This window comes from Oncorhynchus keta, chromosome 7 (genome assembly GCF_023373465.1).
Source record: "Oncorhynchus keta strain PuntledgeMale-10-30-2019 chromosome 7, Oket_V2, whole genome shotgun sequence".
NCBI lineage: Eukaryota > Metazoa > Chordata > Actinopteri > Salmoniformes > Salmonidae > Oncorhynchus > Oncorhynchus keta.
Genome location: NC_068427.1, coordinates 33,103,272 through 33,126,137, shown reverse-complemented (window position 1 = coordinate 33,126,137; position 22,866 = coordinate 33,103,272). Strand labels below are relative to the sequence as shown.

The 22,866-nt window shown below is 42.9% G+C and overlaps 1 protein-coding gene across 1 annotated transcript in view; it reads right to left on the bottom strand.

Annotated features, from left to right (window-relative positions):
- The window catches only part of ttn.1 (titin, tandem duplicate 1), a 178,750-nt gene that overhangs the window by 8,615 nt on the left and 147,269 nt on the right, over positions 1-22,866 (bottom strand). Inside the window, exons 202-229 of the mRNA XM_052522660.1 lie at positions 22,528-22,824; positions 22,137-22,424; positions 21,715-22,014; positions 21,180-21,482; positions 20,692-21,072; positions 18,800-20,566; positions 17,822-18,115; positions 17,411-17,695; positions 16,985-17,284; positions 13,350-15,512; positions 12,932-13,234; positions 12,519-12,824; positions 12,142-12,432; positions 11,742-12,041; positions 11,243-11,548; positions 10,234-10,710; positions 9,742-10,023; positions 9,040-9,633; positions 8,639-8,926; positions 8,240-8,539; positions 4,630-4,932; positions 3,614-3,916; positions 2,926-3,510; positions 2,518-2,820; positions 2,112-2,411; positions 1,248-1,823; positions 835-1,140; positions 141-731 (exon numbers count right to left, since the gene is read on the bottom strand). Of these exons, the coding sequence (XP_052378620.1) occupies positions 141-731; positions 835-1,140; positions 1,248-1,823; positions 2,112-2,411; positions 2,518-2,820; positions 2,926-3,510; positions 3,614-3,916; positions 4,630-4,932; positions 8,240-8,539; positions 8,639-8,926; positions 9,040-9,633; positions 9,742-10,023; positions 10,234-10,710; positions 11,243-11,548; positions 11,742-12,041; positions 12,142-12,432; positions 12,519-12,824; positions 12,932-13,234; positions 13,350-15,512; positions 16,985-17,284; positions 17,411-17,695; positions 17,822-18,115; positions 18,800-20,566; positions 20,692-21,072; positions 21,180-21,482; positions 21,715-22,014; positions 22,137-22,424; positions 22,528-22,824 (13,092 nt within the window). The remainder of the gene's footprint in view (positions 1-140; positions 732-834; positions 1,141-1,247; positions 1,824-2,111; positions 2,412-2,517; positions 2,821-2,925; positions 3,511-3,613; positions 3,917-4,629; positions 4,933-8,239; positions 8,540-8,638; positions 8,927-9,039; positions 9,634-9,741; positions 10,024-10,233; positions 10,711-11,242; positions 11,549-11,741; positions 12,042-12,141; positions 12,433-12,518; positions 12,825-12,931; positions 13,235-13,349; positions 15,513-16,984; positions 17,285-17,410; positions 17,696-17,821; positions 18,116-18,799; positions 20,567-20,691; positions 21,073-21,179; positions 21,483-21,714; positions 22,015-22,136; positions 22,425-22,527; positions 22,825-22,866) is intronic.

Sequence of the window (22,866 nt, the reverse complement as noted above, 5' to 3'; positions counted from 1 at the left end):
AAAATTGTTTTTTTAAACATCATTAGTATAAAAAAATAACGATTAGGAATGTACTAATAATGTTCTTGATATGTGGAACAAATACATGGAATTGTATTCATACTATGTAAATATTATTGCATACACATTTGTGATCTTACCTTCAACATCCAGAGAGACAGTGGTGCAAATGGATCCACCCTGGTTGGTTGCTCTGATCTGGTAGACAGTAGAGTCTTCCTCATCAGCAGCAGAGATAACCAGTTGGTGATAGCCTCCCTTGAACTCTTGAATCTTCAGTTTCTTTCCGTCAGATTGGATCTCCTTGCCACGTCTGAACCATTTAATTACAGGCTTGGGTTGTCCTGTGATCTTGCAAACAAAGGTGGCGTTGCTCTTATATTTGACACTCATATTCCTCAGTTCTTCTTTGAAGGCGGGAGCACGGACATCAACAGGCGTCTTTGGAACAACTGGTTCAGATTCCACACTCCAATCACTCACTCCCCCAAGGTTTTCACAGTTCACTCTGAAGATATATTCACATCCTTCAGTGAGGCGTTTGACAGAAAAGACTGTGGATTTGATTTCATCAGTAGTGACAGGTGTCCATTCGCCCTTCTTCTCCTTCTTCTCAAGGCAGTAGCTCTTGATCTTGGAGCCACCATCAATGAGTGGAGGCTTCCAGGACAACACACAGGAAACGTTAGTCACACCAGAAACCACTGGCATCAGTGGTGGTGAAGGTTTATCTGTAAATATAACAGAATAACGTTAGTAAGGATCCAAAGCCTTGAACATCTCATATTTGTACAAATATATGATCATGTAACTATATTGTGAGATACAACTTACCCATTGAACTCTTGATAAGGATGGGAGTAGGGATCTCCAGTGGCTCACTGTTGCCATAACGATTTTGAGCATACACACGGAAGAAGTACCCAGCGTTTACTACGAGGTTGGCAATGCGGCAGTTTGTGCCTGTGATGGACGAGGACACGAGTGTCCAGTCATCAACCTCCTTGTCTTCACGCTTCTCCACGATGTAGTTTGTGATCATTGATCCACCATCATCCTTTGGTGGTTTCCAGCTAATAATCACAGAGTTCTTCAACAGGGCATCAAGTACAATGGGACCTTCAGGCATTGCAGGTTTATCTGAAAACAAGAGGTAAATTAGTTACAATTAGTTTGTAGTCACATTGTAAAAAACATTGTAGATGATAAACAATTGGTAGATTTGTGCTAATTCAATGTTAAAGCACCTTGGATTTCAACGTTGATGAGAGTATCAGCTCTGCCAAAGTGATTGTGCAGTCTGACTCTGTATTTTCCTCCATGTACCCTGCGTTGCACATTCTTGATCACCAGGTGAGTGTAATGCTCTGTGTTTTCAATGCTGATATTCTCAGAAGCCACCACAGTTGTAGCTCCATAAAGCCACATGATCTTAGGCTCAGGGCGTCCAATGTAGGCAACATGTAGACGCAGAGTAGTGCCGCTTTCGGCATAGTAGGTATTCTTCAATGGGAAGTCAGGATTGAACTGTGGAGCAGTTTCCAAAACGAGAATGCCACTGGTCTCTGCTTCACCTGCATCATTGATAGCCTTGCATGTGTATTCTCCTTCATCCTCTTGTTGGTCTGTCATAATGGTCAGTGAATGGTTACGGCCATCAGAGCTCATCTCATATTTACGAGACTCAATTATCTCCTTGCCAGATTTATACCATTTGATATCGGGAAGAGGTCTACCAATAATCTGGCATTTCATAATTCCTGGTTGGTATAATTTAGTCGTAACTTCATCCATTTCTTTCCTCAGGCTTGGTTGAGTTCCAGCTGTTGGAAAAACAACAGTTAAATCATAATTTGAATTGTATCACCTTACTTTCGCAAGGTATTATAAACAAGTAATAATATAATAATAATAATATATGCCATTTAGCAGACGCTTTTATCCAAAGCGACTTACAGTCATGTGTGCATACATTCTACGTATGGGTGGTCCCGGGAATCGAACCCACTACCCTGGCGTTACAAGCGCCATGCTCTACCAACTGAGCTACAGAAGGCAATGTAGTGTTCATCCATACAATTATGAAATAATTAATTGCTTCAGTCACTTACTGCTCAGTTTGGTCTTGATGCATGTGGCTGTTCTGCGTGGTCTGCTGATTCCGGTCTCATTCTCAGCCATCACTCTGAACTCATACTCAGTGGCTTCGGCCAGACCAGTTATGGTGAACTTTTTCTCCTTGGTGCGTGTCTTGTTGCATTTCTTCCAGGTAGCCTCTGCAGACTTCCTGTATTCAACCCAGTAACCAAGGACCTCCTTTCCACCATCGCATTCTGGCGCCGCCCACTTGATGGCGACTGCGTCCTTTGTGACAGTTACTGTGTCAATCTCGCCTGGTTGGCTTGGTTTGTCTGGGAGACAGAGCAGGGCAAATGTAAAAACGTAGTAGTTCAATGTATATCCATGTCATCAATCATGACGTAACATTAGACATGGTTATCTAAATTCCTAACTCACCGAATGGATCTTTGCATGTGACTGGTTCGGATGCAGGTCCTGGTTCGCTGTCTCCAATATAATTTTGAGCAATGACACGGAACTGGTATTCAGCATCAGCAGTGAGTCCAGGGATGGTAAACTGGGTTGAAACGACCTTCTTCTCATGACGAACCCATGTCTCAGAGGATACTGCTTTGTACTCAACATAGTATCCGGTAATGGCAGAGCCACCGTCATCCTTAGGTCTTGACCAAGACAGAGAGGCAGAGCTCTTAGTCACATCCATAACCTCTGGTGGGATGCTTGATGTCTCTGGGGGACCTGTTTTAATGAGAGAAAAAGCATGTTTTAGACTAGAATATATTTACACTTTGCAGACTCATGTAATGACTATGTTCAAAGAGGAATCAATAAAGTAATACTTACAGAGAGGAGTCTTCGGTATGAGGGGTTCTGTTGACTTCAGCGATCCACTGATACCGAATGTATTTTCAGCTGTCACCTTGAAGTGATACTCTTGTCCCTCCTCGAGTCCCTTCACAATGAAAGATGTGTCCACCACCCTGGTTTCTACAGTGTACCAGGCTGTCTTTGGAACCTGCTGTCGCTCAACAATGTATCCAAGGATTTCAGTGCCACCATCATCTGAAGGAGCCTTCCATGTCAACTTAACAGATTGTGCCTGGACGTCTTCGAATCCAAGTGGTCCCTCTGGAGCAGTTGGACGGCCAATAACCTTCACCTTGATGTGAACGTTCTTCTTGCCACACTTGTTCTCAAGCAGTAGGTCATAAGTGCCAGAGTCGACTCTTTCTGCACCCTTGATTACCAGTTCAGTGCAGTCGTCATTGGAAGCGATCATTGCTCTCTCAGGCACATCAGCGCCTTCCTTTGTCCACTTGCATGTAGGAACTGGTTTACCCTTGATGGGCACTGAGAGTTTGACAACACTGCCATATCTGACGACAAAGATATCCTTGTACTTGGCTTCCAGCTCATGATCAGGTTTTTCTGAAATTAAGAATGGTGAAATGGTTAGAAATGCAATAAATTCTTTGTCACGGAACCAGAAAGTAAGCTTTGGAAATGGCAGTGTTTTTGCAGACGACTTTACCAAGCATTTCCTTCACAGTGACTGTTCCAGGGACCTCAGCGGGTTCTCCGGGTCCACCGGCGTTGCAAGCCATCACACGGAACTTGAACTCCTCTCCTTGGGGCATTTTGGTGAGTGTGTATTCACAGATCAGAGAAGGTGTTGTGTTACATTTGATCCAGGTGACTGAGCCTGCTTTCTGCATCTCAATCAGATAACCTGAGACCTTACATCCACCTTCCTCATCAGGAGGACTCCAGGCCAGGGACACGGATGATTTTGTGGTGTCTGTGACTCTTGGGTTCTGGGGTGAGCCAGGTGGATCTGTGAGGGTGAACCAATAAATTAATATCCTTGTCTCTGTCTATCTCAATCTCCAATTATGTCAAATATACTGAGTATATCGAACATTAGGAACACCTTCCTAAAATGAGTTGCAACCCCCCTTTTGCCCTCAGAACCCATATAACTATGACAATTCGTCAGGGCATGTACTCTAAAATGCTTCAGAGGGATGCTGACCAATGTCGACTCCAATGCTGCCCACAATTGTGTCAAGTTGGCTGGATGTCCTTTTGGTGGTGGACCATTCTTGATACACACGGAAAACTGTTGAGTGTGAAAAACCCAGCAGCGTTGCAGTTCTTGACACAAACCAGTATCCCTGGCACCTACTACCATACCTCGTTCAAAGGCACTTAAATCTTTTGTCTTGCCCTTTCACCCTCTAAATTGCACACATACACAATCCATGTCTCAATTGTCTCAAGGTTTAAAAATCATTCTTTAACCTGTCTCCTCCCCTTCATCTACACTGATTGAAGTGGATTTAACAAGTGACATCAATAATAATTATAATAAGGGGTAATAGCTTTCACCTCAGTCTATGTCATGGAAAGAGCAGGTGTTCTTAATGTTTTGTATACTGAGTGTATTTAATGTCTTTATCTAATATTTATTCTAAGTATATGCAATTAAATTCAATAAATGATACAAACAGTGATTTAATGGAATTAAATCCAAAAAAGAGTACTTACCAACGGGATCAGTTGCCACTGCTGTTAAGGAGACAACACTTGGTTTGCCAACACCTCTAGCGTTGATTGCCGTTACTCTATGTTCATACTCAAGGCCTTCTATCAGACCTGTTGATCTGTATCTGGTCATGGTGACTGGGTTCTTGTTAGAACGCACCCATCTGTCAGATCTGACCTCCTTGCGCTCAATGATGTATCCAGACACCTCAGATCCACCATCATCCTCTGGTTCCAGCCATGCAATGGTCATGCCATCACGAGACATGTCAAATACTGCTGGTCTGCCTGGAGGTCCAGGGATGTCTGTAAACCAAAAAAAAACAAGATACATAGGGGGCTCTATTTTCGGCTGGCGTTAAGGCGGCGATAGTGTCAAACGCACGTTAGTTTGCAATTTCGCCATGTAAAAAATGGCACACTGGCATTTTCCAGCCATAACCCCAATTTCGGCAATTTATCTGTCTTATATCAGCTCGCTTGTGCTCAGATGGATAGGGTGGCAATATTAGAGGTGTGTCCTTAAAAACATGATCCAATGTGCTCATTTCAGGCAGTGCTGATAAGGATATTTAAGATCAACCAAAAGCTGGTTTTAGCGGTAACATAGTTCGCTATGATATGAATTTTGGCAGCGGAAACGGAACAAGAGTAGCCTGATGTGCTTTTGGTGCCTGTATACGTTGTATTTAGAAACATAAAAAACATGTAGACCATGCAATACTTTTGGGTAAGCTGTCGTCAAAAGGGCTGGGATTGGATGCCTGTCGTTGGTTTCATGACTATCTAAAGGATAGAAGTCAGACTGTTAGAGTCGACGGCATCCAGTCGGAGCCATTGGAGTTGGTTAAAGGCGTCCCACAAGGCTCTATACTCGGTCCATTACTGTTCACTCTCTACATAAACAATATCGGTGATGGGATAAGAAAGTGTCAAATTCATTAAAATGTCGATGACACTGTAATGTACTCTATCGCTTCAACGGCTGACCAAGCATTATCACTATTGGAGACAGATTTGAAGATATTACAAATACAGCTGAAACTTGTTTTAAATGCAAAGGAAACACATTTTATGATTTTTAATAGGTTCAAAAAGTTGGTTGAAAATACACTTGCACTTACGAGCTTAGATGGTTCTCGAATTAATCAGGTCTCTGCATATACATACTTGGTATGGTTGATATGGTTGGATGATAAACTGTCTTTTAAAATGCATATTGATGAACTTTGTGAACTGCTAATAATCAAGCTAGGCTTCTTCTATAGAAACAGGACATGTCTGTCCTCTACAAATAGAAGACAAATTGTGCAAGCTACTTTTATGTCTGTTATAGATTATGGGGATATTATCTACATGCATGCTACGGAATCAACACTTAAATTGCTGGATGCTACTTATCATTGCGCACTTAGGTTTATTACGGGTGCTAGCTACAGAACTCACCACTGTGTTTTATATCAAAATGTGGGTTGGACTTCGCTGTCCATGAGACGAGAACAACATGCTCTCATGTTTGTCTATAAAGCACTTCTGAATTTATCTTCTTATTGACCTTCTTATTTATCATCACTCATCAATATTAGAATTAGAATTCCTAAAAGCAGGTCTCAAGCATGGATTACACTTGAGGCCCATGCGATTTCCACAGAGTTGGTTATGGCTGCCTTTTCCTGTTACGCTCCTTGCCTCTGGAATAGCCTGCAGACTAAACTTAAACTTCAGACTCTTGTCCCCCTGTTGCCCATTTTAAATATTTATTGGAGGATTTTTATTTTTGTATTGCTTGTAACTGTTTCGGGTAATGCAAGTTCTTGTGCTGTTAGGGGAATAACCTGTTAGGGGAATAACCTGTTAGGGGAATAACCTGTGTGCACATGTAACAATCTGCTGCTGTATTTTTTTATGTTATTTGTGATGGTTTTGTTTGTCTAGTGTAGTTCCTTAATCATTGTACCTAAACTGTATGTGTAAACATGTATACGAAGGGCCCAGCTATAAAAGAGACCTTGGTCTCAGTCTGTGTTCCTTGTTGAAATAAAGGTATAATAAAATAATGTTTTTTTTCCACTTTGTTTTATTTAATTAAAAAATCAAGCATAGCCTCCCCTTTTTTTGTCTGCCCAATGCAAAAGTAGTCAAGCCTATTGATAAAGGTTTTCGCTCCTGAGGTAATTTTTTTAGCTCCTGCTTAGAAATACATCTTTAATCACCAAAGCTTTATTAAAATGTCAGGTTTGAGAGGAGTAAAACAGCTGACATTCTCTTTTCTTCTATGCATTGTAGGCAGGTGCACATTATTTTATCCATGCAAGTCCTGTTTTGGACGTGCGTAAAACCCCTCCATGATGTAGGCTACGTGTCCATGCCCACCATGAAACGAGAGATGAGATCTGTGAATACCAATGTATTTAGAAGTTATCAGTGAAAATAACGGCTGGTTCAGGCCTACTATAACGGCTGGTTCAGGCCTACTATAACGGCTGGTTCAGGCCTACTATAACGGCTGGTTCAGGCCTACTATAACGGCTGGTTCAGGCCTACTATAACGGCTGGTTCAGGCCTACTATAACGGCTGGTTCAGGCCTAATATAACGGCTGGTTCAGGCCTACTATAACGGCTGGTTCAGGCCTACTATAACGGCTGGTTCAGGCCTACTATAACGGCTGGTTCAGGCCTACTATAACGGCTGGTTCAGGCCTACTATAACGGCTGGTTCAGGCCTACTATAACGGCTGGTTCAGGCCTACTATAACGGCTGGTTCAGGCCTACTATAACGGCTGGTTCAGGCCTACTATAACGGCTGGTTCAGGCCTACTATAACGGCTGGTTCAGGCCTACTATAACGGCTGGTTCAGGCCTACTATAACGGCTGGTTCAGGCCTACTATAACGGCTGGTTCAGGCCTACTATAACGGCTGGTTCAGGCCTACTATAACGGCTGGTTCAGGCCTACTATAACGGCTGGTTCAGGCCTACTATAACGGCTGGTTCAGGCCTACTATAACGGCTGGTTCAGGCCTACTATAACGGCTGGTTCAGGCCTAATATAACGGCTTGTTCAGGCCTACTATAATGAAGGCTGGTTCAACAGCAATGCGTCTTTTTTATATCTTGCCGTTGTATTTTTATTTTATTTGAACCTTTATTTAACGAGGCAAGTCAGTTAAGAACACATTCTTATTTACAATGACGGCCAAAGCCGGCGACACTGGGCCAATTGTGCGCAGCCCTATGGGATTCCCAATTACAGCCGGTTGTGATACAGCCTGTTTGGTATGTCCATGCTCAGCCAAAACGCACCATGGAGCAAGTTCTGATTGGCCAGTGAGGGGCCTAGCCTCGACACACCCACAACTTGTTTATTCATCAAAACCTAGCCCTCTCACGCCAACGCCAATAAGTGTGTCGATAATTGTGATAGTGAAAATAGAAAACATATTTCTGACACACCCCTGAACCTATAGCTCGACCGCCTGCGCTTAAATTTACCATTGCTTTAGGTTTGTTAAAATAGAGTCCAGGATATTCATTCCTGTTTGCTTCTGATTTTTAAATAAAGAGCAACGACTCAAGTATGCTACATGATATAGTATAAAAACATGTCTTACTCGTTGCGCTCTTGCACATCACAACTTCAGACTGCAGCCAGTTACCAACACCGTAGCGATTGACTGCTGCGACACGGAACATGTATTCATCTCCTTCTGTCAGTTTGACGAAGGTGAATGTTGGTCTACTGACAGACTCAGATACTGGCAGCCATCCAGGACGGTGGGCTTCACGCTGCTCAACAACATAGCCGCTGACAGGGGCACCTCCGTTTCTCTCTGGAGGATCCCAGCTGATGGTCACTGAAGTGGCATCAACCCCATCAAACCTGGCCGGTCCTTTAGGCTCATCAGGTTTGTCTGAAGAAAAAAAACAAAGGAATGGTACTGTCATTGTCTTATATTCATAACTTACTGTACGTGAAGACCTCAGTTTGTGTTATGATAGAAGTTACATACCAAGAATGATCACTTTAATGATCTCAGATGTCTCTCCTGTGACGTTCTTCACTTCAAGAGTGTAGTTACCGCTGTCATCGATGGAAGTATCAAGCACAGTTAGCTTAGAGAACTTTCCAGTGGTCTGAATCTTCGTACGCTCAGTGATCTTCAGCTTCTGACCACTGAAGTACCATGAGCAAACTGGTGGGGGTCTACCGACTATTGGCAAGTGCAGCTCAAGTGGTTTACCAGCCAACACATTGACAAACTTCTGTGGGATGCTAGACAGATCAACCTTTGGCAGAACTGTAAAACAGAAAGAAATGTTATGTAAAAATGTGCTTGAATAGTTGATAGGTTAGTTAAATTGGATATATAGATTATATATTTGGCATTTATGAAGTTTACACATTTCAAACCTCTTTGTTCTTGGACTGTTACGGCTGCAACAAGCTCCTTTGGTACACTGGCTCCCCTGCTGTTAACAGCTCTGACTCTGAACATAAACTGATCTTTCTCAGTCAAAGAAGTCATGGTGAACTCAAAGTCAGTCGTCTTCACTGTTGTCACCTTCATCCATTTGTCTGTGCCAAATTTACAAGCTTCAATGATGTAGCCTGTGAGTCTGCTTCCACCGTCATGCTCTGGTTTCTCCCATCCAAGTGTTACTGTGGTCTTGGTGATATCCAGAACCTCCAGTGTCGCAGGGGGCAAAGGCACCTCACACACCAAAATGACATCAGGGGTTTCACATGGCTCTCCCACACCGTACAGGTTTTCTGGGAGGACTCTGAAGTAATACAGCATTCCCTCGAAGAGTCCGTCGATTTTGTATGATGTCTTGCTGCATTTGGATGTCACAGTTTTGTAAGCTCTCATTGATGCTTCTCGTCTCTCAATGATGTAATTATTCACTGGTGCTCCACCATCAACAGTAGGAGGATCCCATGCAATGGTAATGGAGTCCTTCTCAAGTTCCTTGACCTTAATTGGGCCAGTTGGACCAGGAGTATCTGAAAAGTACATTTAAGGTTAAAAACATATATACCTATGACAGCATTCTATAACAACTGGGTAAAGACTTATATGCAAAAAATTTACATAACATCATCAAATCTTACCATAGACCTTGACAATAATGGTAGCAGTCTTTTCGCCAGATTCATTCTTTGCCTCAATGGTATATTTGCCAGCATCATAGCGGTGCACTTTGTCAATAATGATTTGTGTGGAAGTTTTAGTGACTTCAATGAAGCCACGGTTGTTGAGGTCGACACCAGGTTTGCTCCAGGTAACTGCAGGGATTGGTCGTCCAATGACTGTGGCAAAGAGACGAAGAGAACCTCCGGCTCTCAGGCAGATGGTCTTGGTCATATCATCATGAAGCTCAATATCAGGAGTTTCTGTGTTAAAAGATAGGTAATTATTAATATCATGGGAAACTATCAAACTGAATCAAAATGAATGAAGGAAAAATCACAATGTGTAGGCTACAATTTTATTTGTTTGTTTGTGGGAGGAATTTTTAACTCATGGTTCATGGGATTCAAGTTCTACAGTGGTAATGCTGAATCATTCCTATTCCTTAGGCTAGGCTAGTGATCCTAACTCACCAATTTTCTCGATAACCTCGACTGCTGCGCAGGCTCTACTAAATTCACCGACTCCATTGAAGTTAACTGCAGCCACTCTGAAGCGGTACATCTTTCCAGTTGTAAGGCCAGTCACAATGTGTTCTGTGAGTCTCAGGTTCTTCTCATGGGCCTTAACCCACACACCTGTACCTTCCTCCTCATCCTCTTCCTCCTCATCCTCTTCTTCCTCATCGCCTTCCTCCTCTGACGACTCTTCCTCCACAAACACAACTGTTTTCTTGGCTCCTAGACTGGTTCCCTTCGAAACGACTTTCTCAGGTACCTTCTCCGGTTTTGGCTCAGGCGGCTTCTCAGCTCCCTCCTCCTGTTCTTGCTTCTCCAGAACGTATCCAATGATATCAGAACCTCCGTCCTCCAAGGGTCTGGTCCAAGCAAGGCTGACACTGTCCTTGGTAGTATCAATAATACGTGGAATTGTGGGAGGTGGAGGAGTACCTGAGGGAAATACAATATTAACAGTCAGTAACTTAACTTTTTTTAACATACAATCCACCTGTTGTAAAGCCACTCAACATTTACATGACATTCCAGTCATTTAACAAACACTCCTATCCAGAGAGACCCACAAGCGCAATCAGGGTCAAGCGCCCTGCTCAAGGGCACATTGACAGATCCCCCACCCAGCCCACTCTGGGACCCAAACCAGCGACCTCTCGGCCAGCGGCCCAATGCTCCCAACTGCCAGGACACCTGCCGACCCGAACCATCCAAGAGCTCACCCCCTACCCCCTCTCGGAAACCGCCCCTCAACCATCCGAGACCCCCCAATCTCCACCCCTTCGGAGCCAGTCCAGCCCAACCAAACAACCACCCACCCGATGTGCCAATGACCAACAAAAAGAAAAAGAAACAAGAAACAGAACAACAGTCAGTAACGTAACAATATTAAATTAACTTAGTTTAACTTATTTAACAGTGTACTGGTAACATAGAATATTGTGCAATATATGAATTGTAGGACACTTACTTGTTGGCGTTCTGCAGACAGCATAGAGAGACAGCTCACTGGGTTCACTCTCACCAGCCTTGTTGACAGCTGATACACGGAACTGGTAGATGTTGCCCTCCACGAGGCTAGTTATCTTGAAGCTTGTGTCCATAAGTGTGGCATCTCTGTTCACCTTGATCCATCTGGCACTCTTCTTTTCATGTTTCTCAATCAGATAGCCAGTTATAGGACTGCCACCGTCGCTCTCTGGTTTTAACCATTCAATACTAGCAAAATCTTTTCCTACAGCAAGAATCTCTGGTGTGCCAGGAGCAGATGGGACAGCTGTAATATGACATAATAATTTATTGTTAGATTATCATCTCAATATCAATAATTTATTTGTATTTATTTATCCTTTATTTATTCAGGAGAGCATATTGAGATTACAACTCTATTTTCCAAATGTCACTTGAGTATATCATAGAAAGCAATTAAACATCATGTTGCAAGATAATATGGAATATGTTCTACTTACTGAACATGTTTCTGGCGATGATAGGACCAGATTGCAGTGGAACGCCGGATCCATACTTGTTGACACCTCTCACGCGGAAGAGGTACTCTGTGTTTTTGAACAGTCTGGTGATCTCACAGGTGTGTTCCTTGCACTCAGCTTCCATGATCACCCAGTTGAGTCTGTTGGTGTCGCGTCTCTCAACAATGTAATGTGTCACCGGGTCACCACCACTCTCCAGAGAGGGTTTCCAAGACACAGTGCATTTCTCTTCAGAAATATGGCTGATGGTGATTTTGCCGTCAGGAGCACCGGGTGTATCTGAAAGGAACACATTCATTTATGGTATGAGATCAAGGTAAGCCCCGTTTGTTTCAAACTTTGTCATTTAATTTCTTTATTTACTTTTTTTTACACTTACCAAGTACTTGCACGTTAACTTCGGCTGACTTGATGCCACTGGCGTTCTTTACAGTGAGAACGTACTTCCCGGTATCATCTCTGTCACAGAATTTGATAATGGCCATGGCACGTGTGCTGGTGTACTGCAGGGAGTACTTTTCACACAGCTCCAGTTCCTTATCTCCCTTGGCCCAGAACACTTTGGGGTCAGGTTTACCACCAACAGCAGCATCCAGAACAAGGTCTGAGCCGGCTCTGATTGTAACCGTGTCAACCAGAAGTTTGCTGTCAAGGTCTGCCTTTGGAGGAGCTACGAATGAAAAAAAAGAGTGAAAATCCGACTTAATAAATGATAATATAACTTAAAGTCAATATATTTAAAAGTATATATCTTACTGTATTCTGCTTTGCATGTGACTGCGCCGGTTGACTCTGAAGGCATACTGAAAACTTGGTTGGAGTTCTTGGCAATGACTCGGAACTCGTAGACCTCTCCTTCACCAAGTGCAGTGATTGAGAAGTTATTTTCTGTGACATTGGTGTAGTTACACTTCAGCCAGCGACCTTCGCCAGTGATGGTGTATGGCTTGCGCTCAACAATGTAACCCACAATTGGGAAGCCACCATCGTCAAGTGGTGTAGACCATTTGATGGACACTGTAGATCTGCCTACCTCAGTTACTTCTGGTCTACCAGGAGGATCTAGACACAAGATTAATGGGAATCAGGAGTATGCTTTCCTTAATTAAACACATGTATTATAGACCTGTAATAGTATCCCAAAGTTTTTTGGGGGAATCAGTACTCACCAACTGGATTTTGAGCCACCATAGGCTTGGATGCCTCGCTAGCTTTGCCGAGGCCACCGCTGTTCATTGCAAAGACACGGAACTGGTACGAAAGGCCTTCAATAAGTCCCTCCACTCTGTAGTCACATTCAAAGCATGGGATCTTGTTCTCCCTCACCCAAAGGATGTTGTTTCGTTCTTTCTTTTCAATCCAGTATCCAGTCACCTTGCTGCCGCCATCGTGGTATGGCTCCTCCCAGCGAATGTGGCAGGTGGTGGAAGCCACGTTGTATACAGAAGGTCTGGTTGGTGCACCAGAAGGACCTATTATCAACACAAACAATATCACTCAATTTCAGTTGATACTTTTCACTCTTAACAATTAACATGTGACAAAACGAAACATGTAAAACGTAGATTTCTCTTAACTTATACTCACCGAATGGATTCTCAGCGACAATGGTCTCAGATTCAGTTGATTTGCTTGTGCCAAATCTGTTCTCAGCACTGACGCGAAAGGTGTATTGCATGTACTTTGTTAGATGTCCCACACTGAGGTTGGTGCGTTTCACACTGGAGTTGATGAGTGTCCAGGCAGTGGAGCCAGATTCACGCTTCTCAACGATGTAGTTGGTGATATCTGTTCCACCGTCATCCTCTGGTGCTTCCCAAGCAATCTCACATGATTCTGATGTTATGGATGAAACTTCAACGGGTCCAAGGGGGGGACCAGGTCTTCCAATGACATTGACAGTAACGAAGAACGTCTTGGATCCAGCAGAATTTTCAAGACTGAGGAAGTATCTGCCACCATCGCCCCTCATGGCGTCTCTGATAGACAGAGTTGTCCTGTTTTTGACAGTCTTGATTGCAACCCTTTCACTGTCCTTCAGCCTCATCTCCTCCAGTTTCCAGATTACCTTCGGTGCTGGTCTACCAGTGATGGGAACATCGATGGCAAAGGTATTACCCACTTTACAGATGACCTCCTGGTTAGATATTTCACTGAGATCTGCAGTTGGTTCTATCTGTGGCTCTTTGATTAACACTGAGGATAGTGCTTCTCTTGGTAAGCTGTTGCCTGCATCATTCTTTGCCTTAACGCGGAACTCATACTCTGCAGTCCTACATAATTCTAGAGTGATGCTCTCGTTCTTGGTCTCACCACCAACGACCCATTTATCTGTGGTCTTTGCCTTATGCTCAATGATGTAGCCTGTGATACGACTACCACCGTCATGCTCGGGTTTGACCCAGGAGAGTGTTGCTGTAGTGTCTGTGACGTCCACAACATCCAATCTCATTGGTGAAGAAGGCTCTGCAGTAGCAATAATGGGATCTATCGTCTCAAAAGGTTCACCAATACCGTACTGGTTCTCTCCTGAAACTCTGAAAAAGTAGGGAACACCTTCCAGAAGATCCTGGATATGTAAGGATAGCGCAGTGACCTTGCCACCGGATTGGTTCCAGGTACGGCGACTTGCCTCACGCCTCTCTACAATGTAATGTTGAACGTGAGCTCCACCTTCATTTGCTGGAGGTTCCCAAACCAGTGTCAGTGCTCCTCTGGACACTTCTGCAAAGGCAATAGGTCCTGGAGGTCCAGGTGTATCCAACACCTTTACAATGAAATCAACTTCCCTTACACCACTGCTGTTCTCCAGAGTAAGAGTGTATCTTCCAGAATCGTATCTGGTACACTTTTCTATCGTCAGAGCAGTGTAGGTCTCTGTAGTCGTAATATCTGTCATGACACCAAGTTCTTCTTCATCTTCTTTACTCCATTTAACTGAAGGAATTGGTTTTCCTTTGTAAGCGATACGGAGACAGACGGTGCCTCCCTTCTTCACAATGTGTGTATGTTTGAAGGTAGCGTCAATATCAACGTCAGGTTTTACGTGTCTGTCAACAGCCTGTACTGGCTCAGGAATCTCTTGCTCCTCTCCCTTTCCAATACTATTCTGGGCAGAAACACGAAGCAGGTAGTATGAACCAGTTTCCAAACCAGTTGCAATGTATTTTGTATCATTGACCAGATCCTCATTGATTCTGATCCATTCTCTGGTATCCTCTTCTTTCTCTTCCTCCTCCTCCTCCTCCTCCTCTTCTGAGCTGTCTACCACCTTCTTAGGTTTAGCTAGTATTTCTTTTAGTTCTTCCTTAGATACCTTGTGCAACTCAATGACGTATCCATGGATGGAACTGCCACCATCGTCTTTAGGCTTTGTCCATTCCAAACTGATAGTTGTATCTGTAGAGTCGGTTACATGAACCACAGATGAAGCGCATGCAATATCTTTTGGCTCACTGGCTTTAATGGCCATTGAGATGTTACTGGGTGCTCCAATACCGGCGTTGTTTACTGCCATCACACGGAACTCATACTCCATATCTTCAGTGAGATGATCCACCCGGTGAGCAGGCTCCACAATGGGCTTCTTTGACCTCACCTTGTCCCAGCGGACAGTCTTCTTCTCGCGTTTTTCAACAATGTAGTACTGAATAGGATTGCCTCCATCAGATGTGGATGCTTCCCATGCCAGTGTGATACTGTCTCCAGAAACTGCAGTGGAATCAGGTGTGCCAGGTGCATCAGGAGTAGCTGTAGGAAAAGGGGGTCAAAAATTATAAAGACATTTTGGTAAAGTGAACTGTTAAATTCTAAAATCATATTCAAACTTGGGGCTCTATTTTCAGCTGGCATTGAAGCGGCGCTAGTATCAAACGCATGTTAGTTTGCAATTTCGTCATGTAAAAACTGCCGCACTGGCATTTTCCAAGCCTAACACCAGGTTCAGCAATTGACCTGTTTTATATCAGCTCCCTTGCACTCAGAGGGGCCGGCTGAAAATATCAGAGGTGTGTCCTTAAAAACATGAATCAAAGTGATAATTTCAGGCAGCACTGATAAGGCTATTTAAAGACCAACCAAAAGCTTATTTTAGCAGTAATGCAGTTGGTTATGGCATGAATTTTGACAGCGGAAACAGCCTATCCAGCCATGACGCACACTGCGCATGGAACAAGAGTAGCCTAATGTGCTTTTGGTGCCTATATACTTTGTATTTAGAAACATAATTTTTTCCCATTTTGTCTTATTTGAGCATAGTCTCCCCTTCTCTCAATTAATGCTTTTTACCTGCCCAATGCAAGAATGAAGTAGTCAAGACTGTGAATAAAGGGCTTGGCGCCTGATACCGCTTAGAAATAAATCTTAATCACCAAAGCTTTATTGAAATATAATGTTTGAGAGGAGTTAAACAGTGAGCTGACATTCCCTTTTTATCTATGCATTGTAGGCAGGCCCACATTATTTTGGGCATGCTTAAAACCGGCTCCATGATGTAGGCTACGTGTCCATGCCCATCATGAAATGAGAGATGAGAGCCTCTGTGAATACTGGTGAACCTCATATTTAGAAGTTACCTGTAATCTGTAAAAATGGCTTATTTTTTCGTTTTATACCCTGTATGTTCAAAACTCACTTAGGCCTACTATAACAAAGGCTGGTTCAACAGCAATGCGTGTCTTTTTTATTCTGGCGGTTATATGATATAATTACATTTATTTTTGTTACATTTTATTACAACCAAATTGATTCATCTTCCTGGTTTTATGGTAAAAACGTCCTTGGCACACTTGCAAAGCAACTTCTTGAGATGTGTGAATGCGATCTGATCTGTAAGATGGGTCTGATTATGTTCACAAAATATAGGCCTATTTGGGAGCAGTATAAGGATGAGTGGACATTCTCCCTTTCTAATTGTATTGGATCTTTGTCCAGCTACTGTGAAAAGTCGGAATGTGCGTTGTTTTAATATTTTATGCCCACGAGGAGAAATTATGGTGGCTGTAAGTGTGACATAGCGTATTTAAAACAAGTTGTTGTTTCGTTTTAGTTAGAATTTTATTATAATTATTTGTTCTCTTTTTAGGCCTTTTCAATAATTAATTTAATCTTGCTTATTGACAATGTTTGGCATGTCCATGCTCAGCCATAATGCAATTTACATTAGGCCTCTAACCTCTATATCAGTGTGAATGCTATTGAAGCTATTGAGCCCTTGGACTTACTGTATTGCATTTGTGCAATGATGGGACTTGAATCCAATGGTCGGCCGGTACCAAACCTGTTGACAGCAGAAACACGGAACTGGTACTCATTGGTCTTCATCAGCTTGGTGGCGTGGTATACTGTTTCTTTACAGCAATCCGAGACAAGTGCCCATGAGATCTTAGAGGTCTCACGCTTCTCAACAATGTAGTGAGAGATGTCAGAGCAGCCGTCGTTCTCCGGTGGATTCCATGTGATGGTCACTTTTCCTTCAGAGATATCACTGAAAATGATAGGTCCCACCGGCTCTCCAGGAGTATCTAGATTAGAATAGAGGATCATTAACATTTGACATGTACAGTACAAGACCGATCCACCATCTACAATGATGTCAAACAAGATAAATCACAGTGCTTTGAATGTTGTGAGAATAAAATGAAACCAACCATGGACTTGGACAATGATATCCTCCTTCTTGGTTCCTTGGCTATTGGTGGCTTCCACTGTGTAAGTTCCTTTGTGACTGCGGTCAGCATCACGTACAAAGAGCATGCTTGATCCAGCAACTGTGGTGGTGTCCATCATCGACTTGGTGATTTGCAAGCCGTCTCTGAACCACACAACCTTGGGCTGTGGTCGTCCAGTGATCGATACCTTTAGTCTCATGTTGTCTCCTGCCTTGATTGTGAGTCCCTCAAAATACTCCGGGCCAAACTCAATGTTTGGAGAAGCTGGAAAGACAGAAGGTGAACATGTACATCATTAGTGTTTTGTATATTAAAAAGCAAATCATATTGCATGTTCATATTATCATGTCAAACGTATTATTATTATTTCAATATATTATGCACCCTTACCACTTTCATCTCTGACCACGATGTGTCCAGATGAGTTAGATGGGGGACTCACTACGCCAATAGCATTTCTTGCAATAATTCTGAACTCATAGCGTTCATTGCAAGCAAGACCAGTGACAGTAAACTGGGTGTCGTGGACATCAGTGAAGTTGCTCTTCAGCCAGCGGCCCTGTCCTTGGCGTTTTTCAACATTGTAAGCCACAATCTTGCTGCCTCCATCACGTTTGGGTGCATCCCATTTCAGTGCAACAGAATTGCTGGTCACATCAGTGTAGTCAGGTTGACCAGGTGGATCTAAAAAAGGAACACATTTTTTATCATTCACTTTCACATGTTTGAATCACACATGGACTAAGTCTGGGAACGTGCTTATATCACTTGGTTTATACTTCCCTATTACATAAGATATTCATGGTACTTGCACTTTCAAAGGCATTGGATTTCATACCATAATTGTGTTGATTGTAAGAATCTGTACGTTAAAGTCGCAATCAGCAGTTGCTAAATTAATTTTTGGACTTATAAATTAAAGATTTGTACCTATTGATTCTTGAAGAATATAACATATTCATATAACATACATGCCTCATGAGGTTCCCCACCAGAACCTAAAATATAAGCTTGTTTTAATCCAATGTTTGTAAACAAATAAAATGTTAACAAACACTAATTATACTCAAAACATGGTTCAACATATAATTTTGATATCATGGATAATCAGTCTTTTCATCCATAGCTCTGTCTATGAATTTGATTGTGGTTACATTTCTCCAGCCCCATCCCTCAGCTTTTTTACAAAACCAGGGGCGGGGTGTTCACTTTGTTATTGTTTCTACTGCTGATTGCCACTTTAATGAAAAGGTATGCTGCACCCATTGCTGACCTGAAACTCACTGCCTTGTTCAGCCTGGGGATTAATAACAGTTTACCATTATTAACAGAAAACCATGATTGGTTTCCATTTGAATAAGGACTTACCAACTGGAGAAACTGCCATGGTGGTGTTGCTTTCGTCACTCTTGCGGCTGAATCCGGCATCATTCTGAGCGTAGACTCTGAATTGATATTCCAGTCCTTCAATAAGGCCAAGGATTCTATAGTCTGTTCCAGGGATAGCCACAGTGTTGACCTTCTGCCACATGACACTGTTCTTCTCCTTCTTCTCAACATGGTAGCCCTTGACTGGACAGCCACCATTGAAGACGGGCAGCTCCCACTGAATGGTCATTCCGTCGTTGGTGACGTTGTACACAACAGGCTTTCCTGGTGGACCTGCAGGCCTGAACTGATGTTTAGCGACAACGCTTGGTGACACCAGTGGCTCACTGACTCCATATATGTTCTCAGCACGCACTCTGAACTGGTACCCTATTCCCTTGATCAAGTTGGGCACCTTGAATGTTGTGTCAGTGACACTAGAGCATGCCATCTTCCAGTCATTCTGAGATGTGTCGCGCTTCTCTACAGAGTAGCAAGTGATTTCTCCACCTCCGTAGTCATTTGGCTCCTCCCAGGATATTGTGACACTGTCTGCTCTGACCTCATCAAAGTTGATGGGTGCGACAGGCTTTGATGGTGGTCCGCGAGTTATGACAAAAACGTTGAAGGATTTCCTGTACACCCTGTTATCAAGCGTAAGTGTGTATTTCCCACCATGCTCTGGTTTCACGTTCTTGATCATGAGAACAACTTTGTTGTCTGTTTTCCTGAAGCGTACTAGTTCGCTCTCCTTCAGTGGCATATTGTCCTTAAGCCAATACGTGGCAGGTTTGGGTTTACCCTTATAGGGTAACTCAATGTGTACATTATGGCCCACACGGACACTGATTTCCCCGCCTGGATACTCATCCAGGTTGGCCTCTGGTGGGATGACAAAGTCCTTCACTTCAATTGGTCCAATTTCAATGAAGTCACCCTTCCCCTTTTCATTTCTGGCGGCAACTCTGAAATTCATTTGTGAGGTTTCTTTGAGTTTTGGTACTTCGTGTTCACATTGTTTGCTGCAGCCGGCAGCTGCCCAGTCCTCTTCATCCTTGAGTCTCTTCTCAATGACGTAGTCAGATATGATGCTTCCACCATCATAATCAGGCTTCACCCACTGCAGTGTTACAGAGGTCTTTGAGGCATCCTTCATAGCAACTTCTTTGACTGGACCAGGAGTTTCTGTAGCTTTTACTGGTTCAACTGTGCTGCAAGGATCACTTATTCCAAATTCATTCTCTGCTGATACACGGAAGAAGAAGGATGTTTTCTCTGAGAGATCTTCAATGGTATAAAATTGTTCTGTGCATTTGGTTGTCACACTAGAGTAGGATCTCTTGGATGAGTCTCTCTTTTCAATGATGTAATTGGTAATATCAGCACCACCATCAAGTTCAGGTTCTTCCCAGCACATGGTTACTTTACCACGAGTGACATCCTTCAATACCAGGTTCGTGCAGACAGCTGGTGAGTCTTGAACCTTCACAGACAGTGTCATTGACTTTGGCTCTCCTACACCGTTTTCAATCTTCACAGTGTACCTACCAGTGTCATTACGGCTGACTTCTGGAATAACAAGGGTTGATGTAGAATCTGTGTGGTGGATTTCATATTTTTTATTATTGTCGATGTTCTCGTCTCCGAACATCCAAGTAGCACTAGGTGCAGGTCTGCCCTTGAGGGGCACTGTGATCTCCACATCCTGCTTGGCTTTTACGATGTAGTGTGTTCTCATGGCAACATCTGGATCGAAGATAGCTTCCTCTGTAAAAATCATTAAAAGATACATACTTTATTTACTGACTTTTCAATACTAGGAAAAGGGACAAAATCTTATGAAACAAAATGTCAATGTATATGCAATGAAACCATGAGGTGTGTTAACTTACCCAGAATGTCCTTAGCATGAACAGGCTCTTTCATCTTAATGGCCTCTCCACGCCCTGCAATGTTGACTGCAGATACACGGAAGTAGTAGTCAACATCTGGTGTTAGGCCGGACACAACGTACTCTGCTGTCCTCACTTCTCCCTTCTGGCTGATTACAACCCATTCTCCATTGTCTGCTTCTTCTTCCTCCTCTTCTTCTTCTGATTCAGATGATTCTTCTTTGGGTGGTTTGCGTCGTAGACCCTCCACGTCTGTCAGCTGTTCAACAACGTAGCTGAGGATCTCACTGCCTCCATCCCACTCTGGCTTGGCCCATCCAAGGGTGATAGATGTCTTGGTTGAGTCAACCACTTTGAGCTTGGTAGGTTCATATGGTGGTTCTAATAAAGATAATTCACATAATGTAGATATAGTTTTCATAGAGAAGTAGAGGATATGACTTTTACTTATTACATAAGTTAGATGGATGTTAAAGTTTTTTGCTTACCAACTGGATCAGCTGCTTTGTAGTAGTCAGACACATCTGAGAAGGGGCCCTCTCCGGCTTTGTTGATCGCACACACACGGTATTGATATTCATTGCCTTCTGTTAGGTTAAAGATAGTCGTAGTGTTGTTCTTAATCGGATCTTTCAAGACCTTTATCCAGCGAAGGCTCTTCTTGTCACGCCTCTCAAGGTAGTAGCCAGTTACTTGACTACCGCCATCCACACCTGGTTTGTCCCATACAACTACCATTGTTGATTTGGTTGTAGTTGTTACCTCTGGTGTGGCAGGCTGTCCTGGGGTAACTGTAGAATTAATATAAAGAGTAGGTTAAGTTCTAAAAATAAATCCAAAAACAGAGGAGTAACTGTCTTTTATGTCTTTTATAATAGAAGACTTAATATGTAAGTCAAGTTGATCATTTTGGGGAATGCCTGCTTTATATTCCATCAGATACAACTTCCGTTTGTGTGTTTCAAAATAGTGTTTTTTACTTTATATGCTACAATGTTATGTCCTGTTTTGTTTTATACTTACCAAATAAATTTTTGGCAACAACAGGCTCCGAGTCCAGGGGCTCTCCATTTCCGAACTTGTTGACACCCCTTACACGGAAAATGTACTCATTTCCTCGTACCAACTTCATGACACCTATGTAGCACTCTTCTAGTCTCTCAGACACGGTAGACCATACCACTCTGCTGGTTTCACGTTTCTCCACAACGTAATGGCTGACCTTAGCACCACCCTCATCAGTGATTGGCTCCCACTTAAGAATGATCTTGTCTGCTGTGACTAGCATAAACTGAATCAAGCCAGGAGGTGGTCCAGGTTTGTCTGGTGAAAAGGAGAAAACATTGAGTGCATTAATACATTATTTAACTCATAGCAACATGTCTGTTGCAAATTAATGTATGAAACAATTACATGACATAAGCTAAATTACTATTTTTTTTTACCTAGAACTTCTATCCTGATGGTGGCAGATGCCGAACCCAGAGCATTTTTGATCTTTATTTCATATGTGCCAGTGTGGCTACGAGTTGCGTCCTTGATGAGAAGACTAGAGGAATCAGTAGTGCTCTCGATGGAGAGTGTAGTGCTTGACACCATTTCTTTTCCATCCTTGTACCACTCAATTGTTGGCAGAGGCTTAGCAAGAATCCCCACTCTGATCTTAACCATGGATCCGGCTTTGTATTTCACAACATCTAAATACTCTGGAGGAAGATCGATCGCAGGGGCACCTGAACACGAGAAAAACAAAATATTAGCAACAAAATAATAAATCAAATATCAAGCAAATGACAGTTTCTTTAACCACTGAAAAGTAAAATGAGCTCAACTCACCACATGAATCGACACAAGTGATTGGACCGACGACATCAGATGGATTGCTGATAGAACCGATTGCGTTCTTTGCGTAAACTCTGAACTCATAGGATTCATTCTGGGTCAAGCCTGACATTGTGAAGTTCATCTCAATCACGTTAGTGAAGTTTGCCCTTGTCCATCTGCCATCTGGGCAGTCCTTCCTCTCCACCATGTATCCAATGATCTTGCTGCCACCATCATAAGGCGGCCTAACCCAGGCCAGACTGATGGAGTTCTTTGTGATCTCAGAGACTCTTACAGCTGCCGGGGGCTCTGAAATACAAAATCAAATTGATCAAGAACAGTTGATGAAAA